This window comes from Brassica napus, chromosome A10 (genome assembly GCF_020379485.1).
Source record: "Brassica napus cultivar Da-Ae chromosome A10, Da-Ae, whole genome shotgun sequence".
Taxonomy (NCBI): domain Eukaryota; kingdom Viridiplantae; phylum Streptophyta; class Magnoliopsida; order Brassicales; family Brassicaceae; genus Brassica; species Brassica napus.
Genome location: NC_063443.1, coordinates 2,607,636 through 2,633,707, shown reverse-complemented (window position 1 = coordinate 2,633,707; position 26,072 = coordinate 2,607,636). Strand labels below are relative to the sequence as shown.

The 26,072-nt window shown below is 33.5% G+C and overlaps 6 protein-coding genes across 6 annotated transcripts; 3 read left to right on the top strand and 3 right to left on the bottom strand.

The window, feature by feature from the left end:
• Positions 1-113: 113 nt before the first annotated feature.
• Positions 114-2,143, top strand: BNAA10G04140D. Its single transcript, XM_013875126.3, has 5 exons — positions 114-401; positions 670-842; positions 1,316-1,499; positions 1,603-1,709; positions 1,808-2,143. The coding sequence occupies exons 1-5, from the start codon at positions 330-332 to the stop codon at positions 1,887-1,889; spliced, it is 618 nt and encodes a 205-aa protein (XP_013730580.1). The 5' UTR covers positions 114-329; the 3' UTR covers positions 1,890-2,143.
• A 130-nt stretch (positions 2,144-2,273) lies between these two features.
• LOC106434288 (rho-N domain-containing protein 1, chloroplastic) lies at positions 2,274-4,035 on the top strand. Its single transcript, XM_013875125.3, has 2 exons — positions 2,274-2,423; positions 2,731-4,035. Exons 1-2 carry the CDS (start codon positions 2,384-2,386, stop codon positions 3,876-3,878), a joined length of 1,188 nt encoding a protein of 395 aa, XP_013730579.1. The 5' UTR covers positions 2,274-2,383; the 3' UTR covers positions 3,879-4,035.
• Positions 4,036-8,552: 4,517 nt separating this feature from the next.
• Positions 8,553-10,132, bottom strand: LOC106371144 (transcription factor MYB13). The gene is made up of 3 exons (XM_013811180.3): positions 9,832-10,132; positions 9,533-9,662; positions 8,553-9,131 (listed from the first exon to the last, which is right to left on the bottom strand). The coding sequence occupies exons 1-3, from the start codon at positions 9,962-9,964 to the stop codon at positions 8,636-8,638; spliced, it is 759 nt and encodes a 252-aa protein (XP_013666634.1). The 5' UTR covers positions 9,965-10,132; the 3' UTR covers positions 8,553-8,635.
• Positions 10,133-13,711: 3,579 nt separating this feature from the next.
• On the top strand, positions 13,712-15,664 carry LOC106370161 (transcription factor bHLH89-like). The gene is made up of 4 exons (XM_013810221.3): positions 13,712-13,846; positions 14,040-14,799; positions 14,889-15,317; positions 15,393-15,664. Exons 2-4 carry the CDS (start codon positions 14,074-14,076, stop codon positions 15,513-15,515), a joined length of 1,278 nt encoding a protein of 425 aa, XP_013665675.2. The 5' UTR covers positions 13,712-13,846; positions 14,040-14,073; the 3' UTR covers positions 15,516-15,664.
• A 2,804-nt stretch (positions 15,665-18,468) lies between these two features.
• On the bottom strand, positions 18,469-20,344 carry LOC106371145 (F-box protein At1g49360). The gene is made up of 3 exons (XM_013811181.3): positions 20,119-20,344; positions 19,865-19,969; positions 18,469-19,788 (listed from the first exon to the last, which is right to left on the bottom strand). The coding sequence occupies exons 1-3, from the start codon at positions 20,169-20,171 to the stop codon at positions 18,540-18,542; spliced, it is 1,407 nt and encodes a 468-aa protein (XP_013666635.1). The 5' UTR covers positions 20,172-20,344; the 3' UTR covers positions 18,469-18,539.
• A 4,484-nt stretch (positions 20,345-24,828) lies between these two features.
• Positions 24,829-25,796, bottom strand: LOC106370163 (ethylene-responsive transcription factor ERF094-like). Its single transcript, XM_013810222.3, has one exon. The coding sequence runs from the start codon at positions 25,614-25,616 to the stop codon at positions 24,906-24,908; it is 711 nt and encodes a 236-aa protein (XP_013665676.1). The 5' UTR covers positions 25,617-25,796; the 3' UTR covers positions 24,829-24,905.
• Positions 25,797-26,072: the final 276 nt, after the last annotated feature.

Genomic DNA, 26,072 nt, shown 5'->3' with positions numbered 1-26,072 from the left:
AGTCCAATACTTTGAAAGTAAACATGTTTGGTTGTGAACACGTGGCATGTTGAGAAAGTCCAAGACTTTGAACTAACTTTTACATGTTTGGTCAGACTCAGAATCCTCGTGGGGGCTAATGTGTTACAATGTTTTAATACAGGGAGACTTATCGAAATAGAGAATAGTTCAAAGGCTAATTTGAAAACAAAAATCTTTCTTTTTTTTTTGAGTTTCACAAGATTTTTATGAAACTCAGGTTTTTATAAAGAAAGACAACGGCGGCGACTAGGCTGAGAAAACCGACGCGGCAGAGGGACTTCTCCGATCAAATCTCTGTCTCTGTTTAGATGGCATACATATCGAATTGGGTGCGATACATGGCTCACAAGCTGGAGTACTCCCTCACTCTCTCCCTCAAGGTCTCTCTTCTCTCTCACACTTGCTACAGATACTTTAATTTATAATTCTCTCTCTTTCAAATTTATGAAAATTGGTTAAATTGGCTAGGCTTTCTGATCCCTTTGTAATAAAAAAGACAACACTGGGAAAGAAGGGGTCAGTAGTTTGTTTGGTTGAGTTGTTGAGCTTTGATTCTAATTATTGAATAATTTCTGAGACAATTTTTTTATCAGCTGATTGAGATGTTTATATAGAATTCTGTTTTTTTTTATTTACTCAATGTCACAGAATCATACTAAAGGGAAGCTCAATGAGCGGGAACTAGTTGGTGTAGTCCTGAAGAATCTACTCTATGGAAGGATAACCTACTTGCACTCTGGTAAAGGACAAGAGATGTCCCCAACCATGGGAGCTCATGACAACACACTGCTTGTCCGTAAGCTACCTGTTGTCGATACAAGGTATGTTTCTCGGCGTTTAGTTCCACTTACCAAAGCCTTGAACTTACCAACTGGTGTTTCATCATGTAGTTAAGAGGTCAGTCCTTGTAGTAGCACTGATATGGATGTCATGCAGATACTTGAGCACAGGAATGTTGAGTCATATACTTTGGATTGTTTAAGTTTCCTTGCTTGCTTAGGAGTTGTATACTTAATTCCCATTTAGCTAAATTCATGGCCTTTTGGATTAGTTTTTGCTTTCATTTTTTTTTTTTTGCATTTGGGAGCTGTAAGTAGGCGTGGGAGAAAGGGAGGGAATCAAGGATGTAGTTAAGTGGTGAACTTGATTCATCTTAATCTTTGTAGACACTTCCCAAAAGTTTGAATTTTTTGTTTTTTTTTTGTAAAATGTGTAGTAGTTGGTTGGCACACACAACTGTATTAACTACCTTGAAAGTGAAACCCATCTGGATAACTTGGTTTTTGTTGTCTAGGTATGTTTTCGTTGGAGATGCTGTTGTGTTGAAGGACCCAAATGAAACAGATAAGTTTCTAGTGAGAAGACTGGCAGCTTTAGAAGGATCCGAAATGGTATCAACTGATGTGAAGGAGGAGCCTTTTGTTCTCGAAAAGGATCAGTGTTGGGTCGTAGCTGAGAACCAAGAGATTAAATCTAAGGTACCCACTGTTACAGACTTCCCTCCTTGTTACATTAGGAAAAGAAAAAACTGAATCTCTATATAATTTGGTTTGTTGACTTTGTCCCATTTGTGTTTAATAGGAAGCATATGATAGTCGAACATTTGGTCCGGTCTCAATGGCGGACATAGTAGGAAGAGCTATATATTGTCTGAGGACAGCCGTTGATCATGGTCCTGTAAGTAACAGGTAAAGAGATGTCACCATCCTCTCCTATCAGCTTCTTTCTGTTATTTTTTTATCTTACTAAGTACAAAAGAATCTGGAACTGTGTATCTCTGTATCAGTGAGTTTGCCATGGAAGAGGATTCTCCACTCTTGGCGGTAGAACTTGACGTGGATGAATTGGCTAAAGACCACAAGGCTTAGTAATAAACAAGGAACCTTGTTTGCATTTGTATCCCCTTTGTTTCCGTTGGTTCGAAACTCCTATCTAGAGATGCCATTGGAGTGTCAGAGATGTTTGTGGCGAATGTTTGGTCCATTGGTTCTTAAGCTTTCATACAGATCCTTGTTGAGAGAGTGTTGAAGAAAGCTCTTCATTAGCTTCTTCCTATATAATGAAACAGAGAAATCCAAAACCATGGTTTTTAAACCGAACCGAATAAGAAGACATTTGTTAATTCTGTTTTTGGTTTTGGTTAAGAGATTTTGATTGGTTAACGTAGTCGGTTCTGTTAAGGTAGGAAACTCGGTTTGGAATAATCTCTTAACCGATTGTCGAATCTCTAATTTGTAAAACCCAACTTACAAAGCCCATTTAGGAATTTGAAATAATCTAAAGCCCAAGAAGAGGAGGGTAGAAGAAGAGGAAGCTTAATCTCTTTCTCTCTCTCCTTGCTCCGAAGCTGTTCTTGGCGGCGATGTCGGGAACTTTCAGTTTGAACTTTAATTACGTCTCTGGTACTACTTTACCACCCTCTCTGTGTGTCTCTTACATGTCGTTGATAATTGTTAAGTTCTGTCTCTATTTGTGTTACCGGGAAGATTCGTAATGTTGTATCTCTGTTACTGTAACGTATACTCGATGTGTGAAAAGGGCATATCTGGAACAATAAATGATTTTTTTTTATGTCCACCAGTTGTTCGACAAAATGCTTCTGAGTGAAAGTTAATTAGACAAAATAGGACCGTGTTGTTGTCGACTGTTTACATGCTTCTGTAGGAATATTACTTGTAATAATTCAATTCTATTGGTTTGGTAACACAGGTTACGCACTTTCAGACAGCAAGTGTTTCTCGAACTCTGCTGTTTCTAGAAGAACACCTGCTGCATTAGATCACAAACTTAATGGATCTCTGAAGTGTACCCCCAATAGTAGTTCTTTGGTTTGCCGAGTGAGTTCTGGTGGCTACAGAAGAAACCCTGATTTCTCAAGGCTTAATAAGCATGGAATAAACAGGCAAAGCGAAGATAGAGACGGTTTTGATGGTGATAACTCTGATATGTTGTCTTCAAGAAACGGGTCTTTGCTCTCTCTGTCTAACTCCCCCAAGTTCCAAGCTACTTCATCCCCTGGGCCAAGAGAGAAAGAGATAGTGGAGCTTTTCAGAAAAGTTCAAGCTCGGCTCCGAGCTCGAGCAGCGGCTAAGAGGGAAGATAAAAAGGCACAAGAAGAAGAAGAAGCTTCTAAAGGACGGGGAAAAGAAAGTGAAACTGTTGACTCTCTTCTTAAGTTACTAAGAAAGCATTCGGGAGAGCAGAGCAAAAAAGTTAACAGTTTTAACAGCCATGGAGACAGTTCGCTACGAGGAGATCCTGTGGACAGGAGGCAAGATCGCAGCGGAGGAAACCTTGTCAAGTCATGGACCAAAGATCATAATGCATCATCATCATCATCATCCTTTACCAGGCCAGCGTCAAGCTTCAGAAGAAAGTCGCCAGTACCAAGATTTGAATCACCTCCTCCGACTTATTCTAATGAGGCAACTTTTGATGAGGCATCGAGTTACAGCGTGACTTGGACCCATAAGAAGGATACAGCAGAGTCGCATGACGAACCTGAAGACGAACTTCAGGCTGAGATTGCGCCTGAGTACGACGAACATGCACCTGAATATGAGTCAGAACCTGACCCTGTGGCAGCTATTCTCGAACCAGAGTCAGATCTGCATCTAGACGCATCATCATTTTACCAAGAGGAGGAGCATAATGTTACTTTAGATGCGTTATCCGAGGAGGAGGAGTCTCTGGATGATGCTGATGAAGAGGTTGAGGAAGAAGCTGTAAAAGACGAGGACTTGAGTACATTGAAGCTGATGGAACTGAGAGGCATAGCAAAATCAAGGGGACTAAAAGGGTTTTCAAAGATGAAGAAAGCCCAACTCGTGGAGTTGCTTAGTAGTGATTCCAGCTGATTCGACGGTGAAAGAATCTCAACAAATAATAAGAACATTTACTCTCGTTAGTGACAGTGTTGAAATGAGTTAATTTCTGTGTTCTTTCTTTTACCTGGAAATACTGGCCGTGATCATGTTTGTTTACTCAGATTTTAAACTTTGGTTTTTGAAGATCTTCGAAATGTTGTTAAAGCACAACTAAGCTTGTTCTCTGAGTGTGTTATGGCGATTATATGTGTGGCTCACTTCAAATCAAAGAGTCATGTGAAAGCACTGTATTCTAAGCCAAGCCTTTTCTGTGAATGGGTCAGATACTGAAATCAAAATTGTAATTGGAGTCGGCTGATGGCTCACTCAAGGTGGGTCCGGTCATAGCCAGTGTAATCAATCAACATGATCACCATTTTTCTGGTTGGTTGCTTGCCTTCTTTAATCGTTAGTTGTCCCTACTTTGTAAGTCACGTTTTTATCATTTTATACTTCTCACTGGTTTTATGTTTGTTAATAACATAACACATATGGATTTGAATCAATGTTTTTCGTCAATAATATACATTATGATTCAAATCCAGATAGTAGCACAATGATTTCTGCATATATTTAAAAATCAATAATATTAATTATGTTGTATAAAGAATTATTACTGGCTCAATTCAGTTGATGGTTATCATATAATTGCTATAGTGGAGTCATCGCTGGATTTGATAATGGTGCTTTTTAGGTTATCTTTTCTTCTTTTCTTCAAATCATCACGTTAAAAACTCATGCAAAATCATTTTCGGCCATTTGCATATAGCTTTGTAAATTCTTTTCATATACATATTGGAGCAGGAGTATCACATATTAACACATACATCAACCTAAGTGTACGTTATAGCACAGCTTGATAACTCCAAATCTATTGAGGAAATCTATAGCAATTATAAATGGCTGATAAAAACCACTTCAAGGTGGCCCAGTGGTAAGCGTCAAAAGAGATAGCGCTGCATGGGTTCGAATTGCGGTGGCCACCCGGGCTATCGTTAAATCGCAAGAATACGTGGATTGCCGTGGGCCTCGTGGGATTAGTCGGTTGACTTCGGTCACCGAACCCCACGGTTATCAAAAAAAAAAAAAAATGGCTGATAAAAAAAAGTACGTGGACCTCCTCGATAAAGCAGGACGAGTTAGTCTGGTGGTAAACGGCTTGCGGCTGCAAGTACGACCCCGGGTTCGACTCACACTGACCACCGGGGAATTTACATGCGGACTTGCTCTGGCGCCCGAAACCGAAGATCGTTGTCCGGCCATGATCCACCCTCGGGTATGCGTCCGTGCCGCTAAAAGGTTCGGTCTCTAGTCTGGACCACTATAGTGGGGTCGGGACACTCGGTTATCAAAAAAAAAAAACTACAAGAATTTTAAATGTGATGATATAGTTCATTCTGCATAGAAAAAGGGAATATGCTTTTAAAAGTATCTAGACTATTAGAACAACAATGTCTTTAATTTAGTCATATAATAGAAATATATCTATTATATTAAAATATAAGTCACAACTTTTCTTATTTGTAATATTTTTAAAAAATGGACTATCCTTAAAAAATCTCTTAAATATATTTTAATATCTAAACTACTAGAACCATATGTTTTTAATGTTCTCAAATATCTTTGCCTCAATTTAAGGATATTTAGATCTTTTCTTATTTGGTACAATTTAATCATTTTCTATTTATCTTACTATTTAATCATCTTGAAAATATTAAAAATATTTACCTACGATATGTCAGTCTCACAAATCATTTCATATTAGTCACGTAAGTGAATCTATATTGCTAATCATAATATATCATATTAAAAGAAAATTACTATAGTCATCTAAGTATGATAAGTTATATTAAAATGATAACTTAATATATTTTATTTTTATAAATATAAAACCTTTATTATACAAAAGTATGATATGTTGGCGGAACGGACTAAAATTAGTAAACTATATAATACATGCATAAAATAAAGATATCTCAAACTTTTATATACATAATAATATATTATCTAAAATGAATATATATATAGATATTTCTAAAAGATAATATATCAATTTGAAACGCGAATAAGAAATTAGCATAAGTTAAATACAAAACAATATTCAAATATGTTGTTTCAGGCATATATTAATTTTTTAATTACAAAATTCTATTAAGATATATATATATATATATATATATATATATAATAAAAACTGACAAATTAATGTGATGGTTTGTGACAATTAATTAAATTACAATTTATAAAATATAAAATTATTGTATTTGAAATAGTTATTATAAATATTTAAATATATGATTAACGTTAAAACTATATATCATTAATTATATAAAATAAATATCTATGTATTAACATAAAAACAAATATCCACGCGGTTATGCGGATTAAAGTCTAGTACTCCCTCCGTTCTTAAAAGATCCATGTTTTAGAAAAAATAATGTTTCAAAAGATACATTTTTTTATATTTTCAATGCATAAATTAAATGTAAATTGTAAACTTCAAAAAACATAATTGAATTTATTCAAATTCTATTAGTGAAAACTTGTGGAAAATAGTTGATTACGAAAAATAATGTATTGGTAACTAAAATTTAATATACTTTCTTAATAAATGTGAAAATCCTAAAATATGGATCCTTTAGAAATGGAGGGAGTATATTATTAAAACTGAGATACACATTAGAAAAACATGGATAACAATATAAATGAAAATTGTTTAGTAACATGGATAGGAGTATAACAAAAAATATGGTGTCAACTTATGATCCCCCTTATACCGCATAGAACTGATTCTGTTGCGCAAGGCCTTGTCGGTGAGCCGGATAGTCTGATCCATACTGTGAAAACCTTTCTGGTGCCGCCTCCCATTTCTCTCCTTCCACGAGTAGTAGATGCAAGTCTGGAACAGCATTTTAATAAGAATCTTATCCATACTTCGAAGCGTGTTGCAGGTGACATACTGCAGACAGCCCAATCTGGATCTGTAATACCATTGCAAAGACAACCTGCGAGCTTGTTCCACAGTGTAAGTGTAAGGACAAGCAAAAATGAGATGCTCTCTAGTCTCGTCTCTCTCCCCGCAGAATAGACAGCTCTGCTGAATGCCCCAAGTCCTCATACGATCACCCGTCGATAGCCTGTTTTTTAATGCAAGCCAGACGATGAAACAGTATCGAGGTACTCTTTGAGTAAACCATACACTCTTACTCCAACTTACTTTAGCTTTACTCTCCCGGATTTGGTCCCAAGTATTAGATGAGGAGAAGTACGGCTTGTAATTATCCTCCTAGTGCTTCCACATTGCTACATCACTCCCATACTCATCCTGAGGAACACGTTCTTGTTGGATACAACGCTGGTTTGAAGTTTTTACTCACACATAGATCCTTATTTTTTTGTTCTCAGTGTATAGCATTCAAGTCTTAGGTTTCCATTTGTAAATGTCTATTCTTTTCACATTTGATCAATAAATTTCACATTTCATCAAAAAAAATATATATGGTGTCATTTTTGTAATTTTATTAATATAATTACATTAGTTATCTTTTCATATTTTACTTAGTTTAACAATTTCATTAGTTATACCTAAACAATACATCATTAACTATATTACCATAATAATAATAGTGTAGATTTTTATTTATTAGTTTTCAACATTAACTTTTTGCTAATTATAAAATCAAAAATTTAAACTAACTGGGCTTTACATATGGTTAAACGTTCAGTTTTATTTGTTTTAATTTTTTTTTATTTTAGTTTCAGTCGGTGAAAAATTACATAGTCAAAAACATAATTCAAAATATATTTTTGTGAATAAAATAATGACAAATCAAAACAATAAAAATGTATTACATTTATTGTCACTTAGTTTTTCACTCCATATAATTATTTTACTAAATAAAAAAATCTTTCTATTTTACTTATTTTTCTTTTATTAATTTATAAAATCAGTTAGGCATGGATATTGGCTATTCATTTAAGTACATATTATTTTTTCGGGTATTATTATATTTATTTTGAAATTAAGCTCCAGTTGAATATTATAAATTTATGTGTGTGTCTTGAGTTGGGTCATTCTGGTCAGGATGAGTTTGTTCTAATGTATAGGAACCTAAAAATATCTAAATAGTAAATGTATATGAAACGGGTTTGGATATTCGTACCAAAAAATAACTATATTATCCTATTCGGTTCAGATCTTTTAAATATAATTAGTTACATTACGACTTATCTAACATATATAACATTAATTATGAAAAACAATATCAATTTATAAAAATATAAAAATCAATACCCGCGTGGTCAGTGTCTAGTGTTTATTATAAATAGGTGTAGTGCAAATATCACCAAAGATTGTAAATTATAACTAGGGCACTAAAATAACCTAAGAGAAGACAACTCTTTAACAAAGAAAAACTGAAGAAGCAATTATCACAAGACGGCAAAAGAAAAATACAAATAAAAATAATGATATGTTTAGCTTAACATGAACTCTTCATAGCATATTCTCTAGTAAGGTATCATAGTTTAGGGAATTTCTTGATATTATCTATAACCTTTTAAAATACCCAAAACAATATATACCTTACAAGATTAATATTTGTTTACATAAACTTAAATCGCACAAGAAAGCGGATAAAGATACATGAATAGAGGAAAATGATATAGGAAACGTAAAAGATTTTTATTCATGTGGGTTACAAACGAAGATTTTAAGTCTTAACTAGCTTAATAAAACAATTCAAAACTCAGAAAATGTCGGAATTCTCTCCAGTCGTAAGATTACTAGTGAGAAGATTATCAAACCAACTCTCCATGTCATGGTTATATCCCTTAATATTGCTATCTAATGAGCTCTCCCAATCCTCCATCTTTATCTCTCTATTCTCATCTCCTGAAAGGTTGCAATCCATCGATACAACTTCTGACCAAAAGCTCTCATCTATCAACGGAAGAACATCTTCTAGTGACGTAGCAGAGTCTTTGCTGCTGTTGTTGGACACATCGTTATTGTTGCTAGATGTTGTAACCGCTGAAATATTGGTACTACTGCTAGATTGTTGTTGCGGAGAGCTTGGCCTCTTTTCATCCATAACTGAGACGAGTTGTTCATCATTGTCGCAAATCGTTTCGCTGATATTTTGATCTTGATTATGCTGGATTCTTTTCTTTAAATGAGTGTGCCAAACATTTTTTATTTCGTTGTCTGTTCTTCCCGGTAATTTTGCAGCTATAGCAGACCATCTATCATATAAAAACAAATAATAATAAGCAAAGTGTCACATAATTGAATAATAACATTTATGAGAAGAAAGAGCTAGTAGAACAAAATAAAAGCAACTGAATTAAATTGCCTATGCATGGTTAAAGAGATTTGCACATGTCTTACACTGATCACAGTGCCTATTTCGTCTCCTAGTGAAAATTATTTATAAGAAAATTAGGAAAGTGAAAATTAAATTATTTAAATGTTTAGGTATGTGGACAAAGGCAATCACGGGTTCGAATCTTCTCAGTCCTTAGCCCCCACACAGTTATAATATTTGGCATATTAACAGAAGCAAAATGTAATCATTTAAAAAAACTGCGAAGTAATATAGTAAGTTTCTTTTTTAATAAGATGTAAGGACCAAAAATCAAAATACCTGTTGCCTAAGCTTTGATGCAAGTTGATGATAGTTTCTTCTTCTTGAGGAGTGAAGTTGCCACGTTTGATATCTGGTCTCAAATAATTTATCCAACGAAGCCTGCAACTTTTGCCGCACCTAAGTAGCCCTAATCATTTCATAACACCATTTCAAAACTTTACACATACATATATACATGCATATATAATAATATATAACTAAAGAACAAGAACACTCGTCAATTCAGAAGAGATAAGTGTTTCTGTTTTCTGAAGATATATATGTTAGAAAATAGATGAATATATGAAAATATTTACCAGCTAGTTGAGGGAGAGCTCTCCAGTTGGGATGGCCATGGAGACGAATATGACTAATCAAGATTCGATCTTCTTCAGCGCTCCATGGCCCTTTCTTCAATCCCATTTTCTCACAGCATGGTCTTCTCCCCATCTTCTTCTTTTTCAATCTAATTCTTCAAAGAAAAGTATCTTCAAAAGAACAAAGATTAAAAAATGGATGAGGAAGCTTTTGTGTTTATAGTAACCAAAAGAAAAAAGAAGGTGCTGTGTTTATGAAAGCAAAGGAAACCAGATGTTTGAAGCAAGTGTGCGATGGCTAAGTGTGTTGATATATTATATAATGCAAGGCAGCCATAGGAAAAGGACAAGGTGGAAAATATATTTCTTTTTTTGGTACACAAAGTCCAACGTTTACAACTTCTTTTCCTCTACTTACTTTTCAAAGAATAGTTATGTTTTTTCTCTGTCTAGATATAATTTGATAACGCACCGAGGAAATCAGGTCAAATGTTTTCATCTATTGTTGGTGACTTGTTTAGCAGTGAAGTTGAATTTTCTAGGGGAAAATTTTGACTATGATGGTATGAATTTAGTAACGTTTTGATTTTTTCCAAAAGAGTAATGCATAGTGGTTCGTAAACTGATTGACTTTATTGATGAGTTCTACGTAGGTTATTATTTACACATATTTCACGATATGGGATTTTTGATATAGATGTCAATGGAGATCGTCTAGATCCATTCGAAAGGGGATGTACATGCGAGTTATTGACTATATCTACTATACTACTATACTACTCACATGATCTATCATATCCATTTAAATATAATCCACTTATATCTCTCGATTTAATATAGTTTTCCAAACAAACTAAAAAGTATTCTAAAACTCGTGTCGCTATAAAAGACTGATTGTATTATGAATCACACAACGATACTCAGATCTACCTCTTTTTTTCTTTTAACGTTTTATGTATAAAGATATCGCTCTAGTGCGACTGTTCAGTCATATCAAAGAAGGGACCATGTGAAACACGATATAATTATCACGAGAGATAAAGTAAACTAACAAAATTATTGTTAACACATCTTCACTGTTGCATCTGCTTCTAGGCAACGTCATTTTCCACATATTAATATTCCTCTCCACACTTCATGACTCCTCTTCCTCACTAGTTTATGCTCGGTTGTATCATGAATTTTTCAAAAAAAAATGACGGTAAAACCTAAATATACTTACATACAACTGACTTTTTTTTTATGTTTTGTAACGGTGGAGATGCTCTATCTTAAAGGGCTTGGCCACTGAGTGAAAACATATTGGCCTTGCATTGATCACGTAGCACTAGTGGTGAAAAGTTCTACATGATTTTTTCATAGTATTTTATAACGTGTATCCCATAGAAGCACACCCGGTTAGTGGGATTCTCAGCTATTGGACTCGGTTCAGGCCCGGTCTTATCTGGCTATGGATGAAGGATCGTGTTTTGTTAGACGCCATCAGTTTGGATACTGAGCTGTTGGACTCAGGTTCAGGCCCGGTCTTGTCTGGCTATGGATGAAGGAACGTGGCTTATTAAACGCCTGACTCCTTATCAAAAGCATCAATTTGGATATTTGTATCATTGATTGTTTAGCTCAAAAAGGCCCAGTATAAGATTGGCCACTAGTTTTGGTGGGTCCTTGGAAGGGCCAGTAGAAAGTAAACCATAACTATTATTAGTTTATTACCAAGGCATCAACTAAACCGGACCACACTGGTTAGCAGTACCCGGTTGTCATTGTGATTTACGAAAACACCCTTTTCCGCATAGATTTTGTTTATATTCCTTCATTATGTGGGACCCAGCTCTTATTCTTCAAAAACAATCCGCTACCTATGCCTTGGAAGCAGAAATTGCATGACCCAACAAACAAGGAAATTATTTGGGAAAACTGTTTTTTTAGAGCAAAAAAATGGTAAACATGTCCCTTTAGACTAATCTATATTTTGTATCATATTTTCCTATAATACTCTTTAATATTTTTGAAAATAAATTTAATAAATAGTTTTACAAACAAAATTTTTTTGGAAAAATAGTAACTTTCGATAAAATACCTATATGAACTTAGTGATATTTTTTCCAGTTATAAAAAAGTTAAAATTATAAATTTCATATTATGTTTTAAATAAAGTAGAAATGATATTCTACGAAGTAGAAAACAAATTCCACTTTTTTCATTGAATCTACAATGTTTAGAATACGTGATCTACGTAAATAGGAGTATTCTAAAAATATTTAGAATACACATTCCGCGCTTAACCTATCGTTCTAAAATCTTTAGAAATCAAAATCTACACATTAATATAAATCTAAAACACGTAGAAACCGACTTCTACAGATTTACTATAAATCTAAAACATGTAGAAATCAAAATCTAAACATTACTATAATTCTAAAAAACTGTAGAAACCGATTTCTACATATTAGTTGTATTCTACGGATAAGAAATCAGTTCCTAAAAATATGGAAACAAAATATTTGGGAATATTCACTTTTATATTTTGAAAAAAAAAATCGATATTTAAAAAAAAATAAAAAAAAACGAAAAGGAACAAGAAAATAAAAAAAACGAAAAAAGAATAAAAATTAAAATTTTAAGGGCATTACTGTCATTTTGAAAAAAATTAGTCTAATGGGACATAAAATAGTATAGATTAGTATAAATGGACATAGTTACCATTTTTTTGCTCTAAAAAAACAATTTTCCCTTATAACATTAGGAAAGATTACTATTTCTTTTAAAAGCATCATAATTTTTTCATAGACACCTTATATATATATATATTACTTTGATGTTGCGGGAAATTAACTCATTAAACTTTTTTTACAGATGATTCTAAAATATTAATTATGGTCATAAATCATAACTCATAAGAACTAGTTTAACAAAGCAAATCATCCAAAGAAAAAAACCATAAAACTAAACATTTTTTTAATAATCGCATGACTCCAAACATGCCCCACAAATACCAGAAAAGTATCACGCATAGACGAAACTGCCCTTGAAGAGCGTTTCTGAAACGGCAAAACTTTGAGAATCGTCATGGGACCCACGCGAAGAGAGACACGTCATAGAACTCAGACTGTAACTAACCAGCCTGTCTTGCCCCCAAAGAGATATATTACATGACTCAACTAAATCACTAGTACACAGCAAAGTCCTAAGTATCAACTATATAAAGTTCATATATGTAATATGTATGCCGTATGTGTATACGTCATATATCTATATCAACGCTCAAAAAGGGATTAAGGAAAGATTTATGTAACTTGTTGAACAAAAAAAAGGAAAGATTTATGTAACTTAAACTAAGAATGCCAAAGAACTATAATAGGTTAGGTCATAAATTTGGTTAGTTAGCAGAAACAAATTGGAACCTAAACTAGAAACAAATTCCCGGCTGGTGCATTCTTTTTAAAAACCTTCTAGCGCACTATATTTTCTTTCAAATATTTTTTTTAAGATTTACATATAACAAATCAATATTTTAAAATAATATAGAGTTAGCTTTATGTTTAAAATTTGAACTAAAAACAACAAACACACACACATATATATATTATATTTTTCCTTATCCACATATCAAATCGACCAAAAAATATAATAAGGATTTTTCAAACTGAGGAAACTGGATTTTCACAGCCGGAATCACGCATTTCATATTTAAAATGATTATGAATATTAGGGCAAAAAAAATACATAAGTTAGTTTGAAATTTTAACAAACATAGAAGAGTTTATTTTGAACGTAACATTTTTGTCCCCCGATCGACCACAAATATATAACAAGAATTTAATTTTATTTAATTCAAGAAATTGTTTGTTTGTCATCCTACTCTCTTTTTATTGTTACTCAAACATTACAAACGTATAGGCTTTTCTAAAAGAAAGAGAGACAGAGACAGAAACAGAGAGAGAATTATTTAAGTAAACCTCTTCTCTTCCAATGCTTTAGTCGGAATTTTTTCTCCGACGTTCATCGGTTGACGGTAACAACATATCTTCTCTTTACACTTTAGTTTCACATAACATGTTAATAGACTACAAGAATGAAACTAGCTAAGAAAATTCTATTTATAAAATGGTTATAGGATCTTTGTTCGAGATTAGGTTCCACTTGTCAATATACAATTTGGATATTGTGGAAAACAGAAACTGTTTGATTATAATATTCGTTTGCAGATTTTGAAACCATCTTAGCCCTTAACCCGGTTTAATGGAAGGAGGAAACATGTTTGAAGAAATAGGGTGTTTTGACCCAAATGCTCCGGCAGATATGACGGTGGAGAGGAACTTCTCTCCGGCGGAGCCACCGCCCCCGGTCTTGGTTGCCGGTAGCACAAGCAACAGCAACTGCAGTCTTGAAGATCTCTCTGAGTTTCACCTCAGCCCACAAGACTGCTCCCTAGCCGCAGCCACAGCTTCTGTTCATCAGCTTCACATCAATACTCCTAGTTGTGACCACCAACTCCAGACTCTAATGCACCAAAACTTTCAAGATGCATCATACGCTCCACAGTCTAACAATTGGGACAACGGTTACCAAGATTTTGTGACTTTAGGTCCTAATCACACAACTCCTGACCTACTCAGCCTCTTGCAATTGCCAAGATCCTCACTTCCACCTTTCGCAACACCTACCCTTCACGACATGATCATGACATCTTCCTCTGCCGCCTCTGCTGCCTTTGACCCGCTCTACCATCTGAACTTCCCTATGCAGCCTCCTAGTGGGACTCTACTAGGAGTTGAGGATCAAACCGAGTTCAATGGAGTGAACAGTTTGATATATGCTGAAGAAAACAACAACACCGAGAATGGTCTTAACCGCAAAGGGAGAGGATCGAGAAAGCGTAAAATCTTCCCTACAGAACGTGAGAGAAGAGTTCACTTCAAAGACCGGTTTGGTGACTTGAAGAACTTAATTCCGAACCCTACCAAGGTTACAAGATTTACCTAACTTCTTCAACAAGTAATCAATTTTAATGAACTAAAACCTTTTAGAACCTTTCTTGGTTTTTTTATCTATAGAATGATAGAGCATCAATCGTTGGAGAAGCGATAGATCACATCAAGGAGTTGCTAAGGACCATAGAGGAATTCAAGATGCTATTGGAGAAGAAAAGAATCACAAGGCAAAGGAACAAGAGAGGCAGAATCGAAATAGGGGAAGAGGATGTTGGTGATGAGAACTACAACGCTCAAAGCGAAGTCGTAGAACAATGTTTGGTCAATAAGAAGAATAGTTCCTTGAGATGCTCGTGGCTGAAGAGGAAATCAAAATTCACTGAAGTCGATGTGCGTATCATAGACGATGAAGTTACTATCAAGATTGTGCAAAAGAAGAAAATCAACTGTTTATTGTTCGTCTCCAAAGTGATTGATCAGCTTCAGCTTGATCTTCATCATGTTGCTGGTGCACAGATTGGAGAGCACCACAGTTTCTTGTTCAACACCAAGGTTTGTCAGTAAATTTCATGACCCTTTATTATACCTAAAAGTATTATACTAACCAAGTGTGACATATATGAACAGATTTGTGAAGGGTCTAGTGTTTATGCAAGTGCCATAGCAGATAGAGTTATGGAAGTGTTGGAGAAACAATACATGGAAGCTCTTTCATCTAACAATGGCTATCACTGCTACACTAGTGATTAATGCGTTTTCTTCTTTCTAGTAATGGCTTCCATAATGGATGATTAATAATATCACATTAGTAATATTTCGTATTATTGCCTTAATCTATGTGGGCTTGAAGCTAGTTTTTCCTTTGAGGATTAATAACATCACATTAGTTATATAATTTACTCATACCTGCACTCAAAAAATAATTCAGAAATACAAACACAAATCTCAAAATCTATTAATCTGCTAGAAATATAATATCCCCTATATATTAATCATGGAACATTGGTTAAATGACAACTTTGAATAGTATACTTACATGTCAAACCGAAAACGCTTTTTTTTAAATTGGACAGATTTTTCTAGAATTATTAAAAGAGGGACATTAAATAAACCATTCAATACTTTACTATATATCATCAACTTCAAATATGGAAATAAATAAATATTAAACTATTTCTTTTGATGTTTGATCATTTTATTTAATGTATTTAAAAAAAAAAACATAACATATCCAACTCTCTCTTATGTTCTGTTTTTTTTTGTTGTACAACGTTTTCCTAGTCGCCTATATGATTCAGTCTTATGTTGAAAGTTATGATAAAATAATAAATATATATTGTACAAAATATAATTACAGATAAATATGAAATTTAATATAATATACTAGCTAATAAATACACATATAGCTTTAGAACTCATGAGATGAAAGTATATTAAGAGAAAAAAACTATATTTGCAAAAGTCAAGGTATAAGAAATGTTTTCTTATAGTCTCCTTTTAATAATTGATGCAGTTTTTTTTCATGGTTTGGTGTTACAAAAGCACCGGTTCATGAGAAAATGCGAAGGCGTAAGAGAAACAGATCTTTTTTCTATGCGAAAGATCATTGGACATGGACAAGGTGAATTTGATATGAATAATGTTTTACTATTTGCAAATGGTAATGTGAAAGCTTACTTTTGTAACATGTTATTAGGAGGACCAAAACTCTGTGTTTCAAACTTACTCATTGCTAGACCAGTCCCCAACCAACATGGTGATGATGGAGACTTCAATATCTGAGGAATATCAATGCTATTTCCTCTCCACCGCGGATATTACGACTATTCAAGATATGAAACATGTCTTCAAAGATTTTTGGGTCTTGGACATTCATGCACATCATTTCTATGTTGAAAGAGAACTGAAAATCTCAATGATCCGGTTAGTGATAGGCCACTAATGTTTCCGGAAGGTTACAAAAACTTATCGCTAAGAAAATCTAATTATTTTATAAGTTATTATTGTGTTTCTATCATATTTCATGAGCTGAGGAACAAGTGCAACATCAGTACATTTTCTCATTGAGTAGATGCGATAGGTGGGAGGCTAAAGGCGGAAAAAGCAGAGCTCTTTTTGCCAAGAGCCGATACACAAGATTGATCATCAAGGTGATCAACCAACTAACCATATTTAAAATCTGGAACCGCCAAGTTAGCAATGTCATATAATAAATAAGATACAAAATTAATGTTACTTTTCTGAAATGTTACTTTTTAATAAATAACGGATTACATATGGTATATTTATATTAAACATTTACACATATACTATATTTACTTTATAACATTTAACATTGAAAAAAAAACCATCGATTTATTATAAAAATACTAGCTAATTATTACATATACAGTTTTAGAACTCATTAAAAATATTAAGAAATTATAAGCATTAAGGCAGACTGATTTACATATCCCCTATACTATATTTGCGAAGTGATTTTGCCACATATCATTTATACAATCAATTTCAGAAAACAAATATGACATGTCTATTGAAATTGATGGCATGTCTTATAGCTTAATATGACATGGACAATTGCTTTTAATGTTAATTTATATTTTTGGTAAACTTTTTAATATATGGTAATAACTCATATATTACATTTAATGTCAATTTATATTTTTGGAATTTTTTTTAAAATATGGGAATAACTCATAAATCATCATTAAAATAAATATATTCAAATATGACATTATAAATTTCGAAATATAATTTAATTATATATTTTTAAATTATACAATTTTATTACTAAAATTTTCAAAAATGTATACAATTTTTTTAGAAAATTATAAAAATTTAATCGTAAAATCATTATTTTCTTATATATCTACAAATTTTATAAATATTGTTTAATTTTAATTGTTGGTAATTATGTAACTTTTACAAATTTATGTAATATATTTAATTAATATAAATATATAGAAAAATCTATCTAAGATTATAATTTCAAATATGTACATGCATATTCTTAAATATAATTTTTATGTTTAATTAAATCAAATTTATATTAAAATACTGATACGAAAAAGAAAATTTACAATATTAATAAAATTTTATTTTAAAATATAATTTATATTTATCTGTTAAAAATATTTTAAATTTTTTAACATAGTTATCAATACACTTCCAACGTCGCCATCACATCTCTTCCGAATTTTTCATCGGATAAACAATAAACTATATACAAAAAACACAGTTCACTCAAATTTCATGAAATTGTGGAAGTAAAGAGGATCATGAACATAATCGCATAAGTTCTTCTAAGCAGTCAGCACGCAAATCCTCAAAAACCACAACCTCTGTGTTACTTTCTTGATTCGTAACAACACTCTTGACGGCAAAGAAGAGTAAGACGAAGAAGAAGAGCATGAGGAACAAGAAGAAGCCGACAACAAGGAGGAAGAAGGAGGAGAAGACTTCTTCTTTCCTTAGGTCGGTTTCTCATGGAGTGTTTTTTCTTCAAAGCGAACACTGGTGACCTCTCCGTCGTTGAGACACACATCCTCTAGTCTCCATGTTCCAGAGAGACTCCTTAACAACCTCTACGGGGAAGTTGATTACTGCTAAACAAGTATACGAGAAGTGACAGTTTTACTGGCTCATTGACTATCAAGCTTGAAACTGAGAGATTGCTTTTGAAGCAAACAAGATCATCAAGCAATGACAACAAAAAGGATTACTCATTAAGCAAAATATAAAGAAAAAGAGTATCTGCTATTACAAAATATAAAATCAGATAAATAGACGCGTATTTATGGCATCTTCTGCGGGGAGGATGGGAAAATCAAAGATAGAGATGTTGTGGGGCGGCTGAATCCAGACACCATTGTTCCGATTGGTGGGGCGATATTCAAAGTAAAACCCTTCAGGGTCATCACATAAACTGCTGCTGTATAAGGAATACTTGTAAGGCCGATTCTTTTTGAAAGTAAAGTCTTGGTACTTGGTGGGACTGGGACGCCTGTCGTTGATATCATTGTTCCAGAAATACAAAATGTTACTGATTAACCCACAAGTCATCACGCATGACCCATCGCTCACAAAAATTGAGCAACCATCCTCCAATGTTTCTTTCTTCTCCCAAACTGACCTCTTGAAAGAGTTATTAAGCCTGTACACCACGGGCTTCACAGACGATGCATCTACAAGAAATATCTCTCCTTTATATTCAGTAATCCACCTCATCGGGTGCCTCTGGAAACATGGGATCGGTTGCAGCACAGGGACAAGATTCCAAGTACGTGCAGACGGATCGAATACCCCTAGCGCAATCCCCAATGACATATAGAAGAGACCATCCCTTGTGTTGTATAAGACGTTTATTGTATCCACAAGGTCACAAGGAAACGGGTTTGGGAAGTGCTCTTTTACCCATGTAGTAGAAGAGGCACCACCAGGACGCCAAGTGATGATTTCGACTTCCCGACCCGAGACGCTAGCACCAGTAATACCAAACACCACACAGCCTTTCTTTGTGGGAGCACAGGAGAAAGCAAAACGCATTTGCATCAACAAAACTGTATCAAACACCGGCAGGTCTACGCGCTCTCGGGTGAAAGGATTGAAGAAGAAAAGCCTGGCATGTGAAGCCCTGTCTTCCATGAGTAACCACCCATCATTGGAATAAAGAATATAGCAAGACTCGGGTAGATCCACCATCATTGCCTTTGTCTTCTTCTTCTCTATTGGGTCGAAGAACCCATACGAGTTACGACATGGATCAAGATACATAAGCCAGCAAGGCGGATCTCTAACCCGAACAGATGCAGCTATTTCACCCCATGTCTTGCAAACGGCAGAAGACCGTATGTTGTCTTTCAAAGCAAGACGGGACAGTATCACAGCTAAAAGATCCGAGGGAAGACAAAACTCGGGGGGTCCTCCACTATTGTTGTTTTCTAAGATGATTCTTCTCAACCTATTCACTTCTGCCCCAAACCTCTTGCGCTCTGCCTCAACTCTTTTTAACTGTGTTTTCAACCTGAACAACACCGAGCAAATCATCATAAACACACACTTAATGCCCTGTGAATAAGGCATTGAAAGAAAGAACAAACCTCAATTCCTCTGCTTCTGAGATTGTTCTCAACCTCTTGAGCTCTGCCTCAAACCCCCTGCGTTCTGCCTCTGCTCGAGCTTCCGCCATTTCTTCGTAATCATACCTGCGTCAAAATTTAAACAATTGTCCATAAAATCAGACATGTTTTTGTCATCGACACCCAAATCTACTCTCATCACGTTTTATCCATCAAACACGACACAATCCTAAAACAAACAAGGAATCGGCAAATCTTAGCCTTCAGTCACATACCTGCTTTTGGGATTACAAATCCTATAGAAAATTAACGATAGATATTCTGCCATCAGGTTGGAGATTGGAATCTGGCTTTGATCATTTAGGGGTAAAGGGTTAGGTCTAAAGTGAGTTATGTTCGGGTAATGGCTATTTGTCGGCGTGTACGGTTCAGATTCCTACCGAACATATAATCTTCTGCTTTTCTTTTTTTTTTTTTTTTTTGGTCACATAAAATCTTTATTATCCAAAATGTTGATATTTAGATATATCTTTTTTTTTTAATCCATAATTTTACAGAAAGTTTTCATTAAAGTGAGTCATTTTGAAACTTCTAAATAAATTCAAATAGCTCCCAAATTTTTTAGTTACCCATAAGTTATTTTAATAAATTTCTGGTTACCCCATAAAGTTAATCCAAAATAAATAGTTTTAATATTTTTTTGGTTACCCCATAAATAAATAATATTAAAATTGAGTTGCTGTAGATCTAATAATTCGGTGGGCTGTTAGTTTCAGTAAAAATCATTTGGAAGAAATTGTAGTTTTATTTGGAAAAATATGAGTTAAAATTTTTTTTTACTTATTGACTCGTAACGTTTTTGATGTATAAATTGCAGTATATGTATACATATATATATATATATAATATAAATATCAGTAATAATAACATTTAACAATAATAACTTAATATGTTAACAAAAAATTATAAATAATAATTAAATTTATTATAAAATTGATTAAATTTAAAATATATTAAACTAAGTAAATTAAATTAAACTAAAATTAAGGAAATAAAGTAATATAATTATGTAAATATTCTACCAAAATGTACATATATATTTACATATAAAATTTTTTTTGACAACTTTTTTCTTGGGACAACATTTACATATAATTTAATGTATGTAAAAACCTTTAGTACCAAATAAATTTAGCAATTAAATTATAGAAATAATCTTAGATAGTTTAAATAGAACCAATAGTTTATAAATGGACTAACTAGTAAAAGACTTTTTAATTTTTTTTTTATTAATTCATGTATATTAGTCAATATTGGGGCTACTGAATGAAATTTATAACTTAATTGGTGATATTTATATGAGGTTAACATTCATGCTTAGTAAAGTTTCTAGCTAATTGAGAAGACTTCCGTGGAAGTCTTCTACGTTAGTTTTTGTAAATTTGTTAAGTAACTTTAAGATATGTTTATTTAATTTTCAAAAGTGTTAAGTAACTTCAAGAATATCAAGTAACATGGTTTAATGTGTCTTCTCAAATCATAAGATATACTTTTTACTTATGTATCTAATGAAAGTGTTCTAGCTTTGAACTTATGTAATGTTTTGTCTTTTGTGAATTTGACTAAGTTTTCTTGAGAATTCTTCTCTCTTAGTTGTAATAAATTTGATTAATTTTTGTGTTATTGTGTTTTGCTATTGAAACTTCAGTTATGTCAAGTAATTTTGGCAAGATAATGTTGTGGAAAATGAACATATTTACCAAACTTTTTCATTAATATCTCTTCAAATTTACAAAAAAAGTCACAACTAAAGGAGTACACATGCAAATCACAAAACATACCACAAACAAAACTATCATAGATCATTCCTCTACAAAGACAAGCTTAGACTCCATTTGATATGGAAGAAGACCCCGCCAGAAGACTTCTTGGAAGTCATCTGGAAGACTTCTTTGAAGTCGTCTGGAAGACTTCTTTGAAGTCGTCTGGAAGACTTTTTTGAAGTCGTCTGGATGACTTTTTTGAAGTCGTCTGGAAGACTGGAAGTCTTCTAGCGCATTATATTTCAGAAGACCTCCGAGAAGAGTTTCCATAGGTCTTCCAAAGTCTGATCCAGATCTGAAAAACATGTATATCAAACTCAGATCTGAAAAACCTGCATATCATATAAAAAACGTTCAAATAGCTTAAAAACAGAGAAAATGAGTGAAAAATTAGATAGACATACTTTTATAGAACACACAAAGTACACATCCAAGTGGAAGATGAGAACCATCTGATTAAAACATGCAACAAAAAGATAGATTAGTGAGAAAGAGATGAGACAAAAATGAAAAATTTATATAAAGTTTAGTGTATTCAAGTCAAATAGATTAGAGTGGGTTTGGAGATTCTTAGTTTGGAAAAAAATGTATGAATTTTATGCAATACGAGGTTACCAAATGAAGAAAACTCAGACATAAGAACTTACCAAAACGCTCAGATCTATTATGAAAGGGAGACATGGGAGAAGACTCCGCCAGAAGACTTCCTGGAAGTCGTCTGGAAAACTTTCTGAAAGTCGTCTGGAAGTCTTCTAGCCCAGAAGTCTTCCAGATCTGAAAAACCTGCATCTCCAAAGACGTTCAAATGGCTTAAAAACAGAGAAAATGAGTGGAATATCAGATAGATCTACCTTTATAGAACACACAAAAATACATATCTAAAATTAATAAATCACCTTTAAATGAGTGGAAGATGAGAATCATGTGATGAAAAACCTGCAAAACAGATAAATTAGTGAGAAACACATGAGACAAAAACAATAAATTTATATAAAGTTTGGTGTTTATTAGTTCAAAGAGATTAGAGAAATGTTGGAGAGTTTTAGAATGAGGAACATATCATTTTTGTTGAAACCATTTGAGAGGAGGACAGAGAATGTGTAAATTTTTCTTTATATATGGAGATAAAAATTTCAATAAGGTTAAATATTTTGGATCAGAAGACTTGCTACACGACTTACTTGTAAGTCGGCGAGAAGACTTCAATATTTTTAGCGGGAATCTAAAATATTTTTAGCGGGAGTTAGAAGACTTCCCAGACGACTTACATGTTAGTCGTCTATACCCTAAACATAACCCCTAAACTAAATTAACTTAACTAACTAAGCACTTCATAAAATCAAATTAAACTTAAAAATTGTTTACTATACACATAAATTATCACATGTAGATAAAAATTTAATTTTTCAAAAAAAAATTTAAGCTTTCCAAAATCTAACCCTAATAATACATACAATACTACAACATATGTTGTCTAACCCTAGACCAAAGAATATCATGATTCACTACTTTCACTCGCCTATGTTGAAAATAATTCAATTTTATTATATCTTAATTTATATCACTTAAAACTGTTTATAATTACATGATTTAATTTTTCGCTTTTCAAAATATTTTTTACAAAATTTATAAATTATTTTTAAGATCAACTATACCAGACGACTTCTGTGGACATCGTCCAGAAGACTTAACAGAAGACTCAGAAGACTTAGCGCGGATATATTCGTAAAAATGAATTCTGTTTTTTGTTTGGTCACAAGGGGTTGGCTGTAATTTCACAAGGCTTTTGAGTTACTTTTGCATTTGATTCAAGTTTGGGTATACTTTTGCAATCAAAATCAAGCTTTGAATCATATTTGGTAAATCCCCCTATTTTCTTACTATAATTTATATTGAATTATAACGTTTATGATAACGTAAAGTTGATACTATATGTCATCAATCGGAGCCTAAAATTTCGATTTAATTCATGATTGGTGACATTTTTGAGTTATCAAAGAATTAAATTCTTTTTTTTTGATGATTCTGGTAACCGGAGCCTCGAGAAGATCCGACTAACGGCAATGACCGTCCACCGGAGCTTAGCCGGGGAGCCCGCCGAAGCATTCAGGAGAGCTGGTGATCACCTCATGTAAATTCCACCAGTAGCCACACGATAGCAGGCTTCTCTGTATTGGACCCGAAGGTTCCTCGAGATAATCACTTCCCAACAGCACTTGAACCCATAACTTCCCAGGTTGAGTTTTACCAATGTACCATTAGCACGTGGTTAGAATTAAACTTTTAATTCAAACTAATTTAATGGTAACTCATGTTACCAATATTTTTTCTAGATATTGGTTTCAGGATGAAAATTTGCACTCAAATTTATTACATTACCCATTTATCCTTAGTAAGAATCGTTGTTGTTGTTTTTCTTTTTTTTTTTTTGCTAAAAACTCTTTGCAGGTTTATTACTAAACCTAAATACATTTAAAACAATGTTTAAATTTATTTCTGTTTGATCAACTTAGAATTGCACTTTGATAAGATTGATGATAATTTCATTAAAATAGCGACACTAAGTTTGTTAGAGCATCTCTAACCATACATTTTATTCTAATGGAAGCAAAACCTTTAAAATAAAGATTTAAGAGTTGATCGTTTCAACTATGATTTAATATTAAAAAACATTCACACATGTACTATATTTACTTTATAACATAGTTTAATATAGATTTTGGATATTACAAACCGTTTCGCACCGTACCGCAACAAAAATCTTTACATATACTATATATCTATACGTTTTTATAACTGTGAGAACCGGACCGCAGTTAAACCGCTTGTTCCGCACCGTTCTACCCGCAATTACCATTCGGAACCTATTGTTATCCAATATACCATATAGATGTTTACTTTATAAATGTAGTATATATGGCATAGTTTATTGTTATCCAATAATATTGTCATTATATATGGTATGTTTTTTTTGAACTATATATATATGATATGTTTACCTTATAACATTTAATATTTGTATAAAAATATTGATTAAATATAAATATTAGCTAATAACTACACATTAAAATATATTAAGAAATTATAAGCATTAAGGTAGAGTGATTTACAAACTGTCGATACACTTCCAACATCGCCAACACATCTCTTCCAAAACTTTCATTGAACAACAATAAACTATATTTAAAAAAACAAACAGAGCTCACTCAAATTTCATGAAATAGTGGAAGTAGTGATGATCATGAACATAATCTCATAAGCTCTTCTAAGTATTCAGCACCCAAATCCTCAAAAACCACAACCTCTGTTTCTTGATCCGTAACAATACTCTGTTCTCTATTTCTTGACGACAAAGAAGAAGAGTAAGACGAAGAAGAAGAAGAGTACGAGGAACAAGAAGACGAAGAAGAAGGAGAAGACTTCTTCTTTCCTCTAGGCCGGTTTCTCATGGAGTGTTTTCTCTTCAAAGCTATCACCGGAGACTCTCCATCGTTGAAATTCACATTCTCCATGTTCCAGAGAGACTCCTTAACAACTTCAACGGGGAAGTTGAGTACTGCGAGGTGGCCTTTCAAAGCAAAAGCCGCCTGATCATAAGCGAGAGCCGCCTCTTCCGCAGTGTCGAACGTACCGAGCCACACTCTTATACCTTTCCTCGATGAGTCTCTTATCTCCGCTGCGTATTTCCCCCACGGCCTCTTCCTCACTCCTCTGTATGATCTCTCCTCCTCCTGCTTGTTGGCAGCAACGGTTGCACCTTCTTCTTCTTTGATGATTGATTCTTCAAATGTGGAGAAGTCATCAAAGTAATAGGAAGGGCTAACTGAGAGGAAGGATTGATCATGTAATAAATTATCTTCCCACAAGAACGATTCTTGTGAGCTCCATGATGTTGTTGTAGAAGAGTCTTGACTTTGGTTTTCAGAAAAGAAGCTAGTTTGAAACTCCATTTTCACTTTTTTTTCTTTCAAACGGTTTTCTTTGTTTAGATCTCGTTATTAAGTGGTTATAAGTTTGGGAAGTATATAGCATATATATACGAGATGTGGAACGTACGTATCAGATAAAAAAACATCTAAATTTTTTATATCATTGGGTCAAATTGATAGCAAGGCTGCCTCCAATAATTATTTATTCCGAAAACGCAAAATGGGGATAATATAATAGAAAGAAGCCAAAAAAGAAGGTAATACGTAATAAGATCTATCTCTAATACGATCAATAGATACACATAAGTAGGTGCATTGTTCCACGAGGGACAAGACCAAGATTGAGGGATTGACGTACGGCGGCGTGTTTCCGACAAAATACATGAGGTCATCATTTTGATGACATGGCATATATTTGCCACGTTGGCTTTTGTTTCTCAAGAGCATGCATCTCGGTCGCCAGTAGAGTTTTTAGGT

Bases quoted from the DNA above. Each gene is read 5' to 3' on its own strand.
- BNAA10G04140D (XM_013875126.3), top strand. From the start codon at position 330: ATGGCATACATATCGAATTGGGTGCGATACATGGCTCACAAGCTGGAG. The intron at 402-669 runs GTCTCTCTTCTC...TCAATGTCACAG, and splicing joins CCCTCACTCTCTCCCTCAAG to AATCATACTAAAGGGAAGCT. The intron at 843-1,315 runs GTATGTTTCTCG...TTTGTTGTCTAG, and splicing joins CTACCTGTTGTCGATACAAG to GTATGTTTTCGTTGGAGATG.
- LOC106434288 (XM_013875125.3), top strand. From the start codon at position 2,384: ATGTCGGGAACTTTCAGTTTGAACTTTAATTACGTCTCTG. The intron at 2,424-2,730 runs GTACTACTTTAC...TTGGTAACACAG, and splicing joins GAACTTTAATTACGTCTCTG to GTTACGCACTTTCAGACAGC.
- LOC106371144 (XM_013811180.3), bottom strand. From the start codon at position 9,964: ATGGGGAGAAGACCATGCTGTGAGAAAATGGGATTGAAGAAAGGGCCA. The intron at 9,663-9,831 runs GTAAATATTTTC...TGAAATGATTAG, and splicing joins AGCTCTCCCTCAACTAGCTG to GGCTACTTAGGTGCGGCAAA. The intron at 9,132-9,532 runs GTATTTTGATTT...TTTATATGATAG, and splicing joins CATCAAAGCTTAGGCAACAG to ATGGTCTGCTATAGCTGCAA.
- LOC106370161 (XM_013810221.3), top strand. From the start codon at position 14,074: ATGGAAGGAGGAAACATGTTTGAAGAAATAGGGTGTTTTGACCCAAAT. The intron at 14,800-14,888 runs GTTACAAGATTT...TTTTATCTATAG, and splicing joins TAATTCCGAACCCTACCAAG to AATGATAGAGCATCAATCGT. The intron at 15,318-15,392 runs GTTTGTCAGTAA...ATATATGAACAG, and splicing joins GTTTCTTGTTCAACACCAAG to ATTTGTGAAGGGTCTAGTGT.
- LOC106371145 (XM_013811181.3), bottom strand. From the start codon at position 20,171: ATGGCAGAATATCTATCGTTAATTTTCTATAGGATTTGTAATCCCAAA. The intron at 19,970-20,118 runs GTATGTGACTGA...ATTTTGACGCAG, and splicing joins ATTTGTAATCCCAAAAGCAG to GTATGATTACGAAGAAATGG. The intron at 19,789-19,864 runs GTTTGTTCTTTC...GGTGTTGTTCAG, and splicing joins TCAGAAGCAGAGGAATTGAG to GTTGAAAACACAGTTAAAAA.
- LOC106370163 (XM_013810222.3), bottom strand. From the start codon at position 25,616: ATGGAGTTTCAAACTAGCTTCTTTTCTGAAAACCAAAGTCAAGACTCT.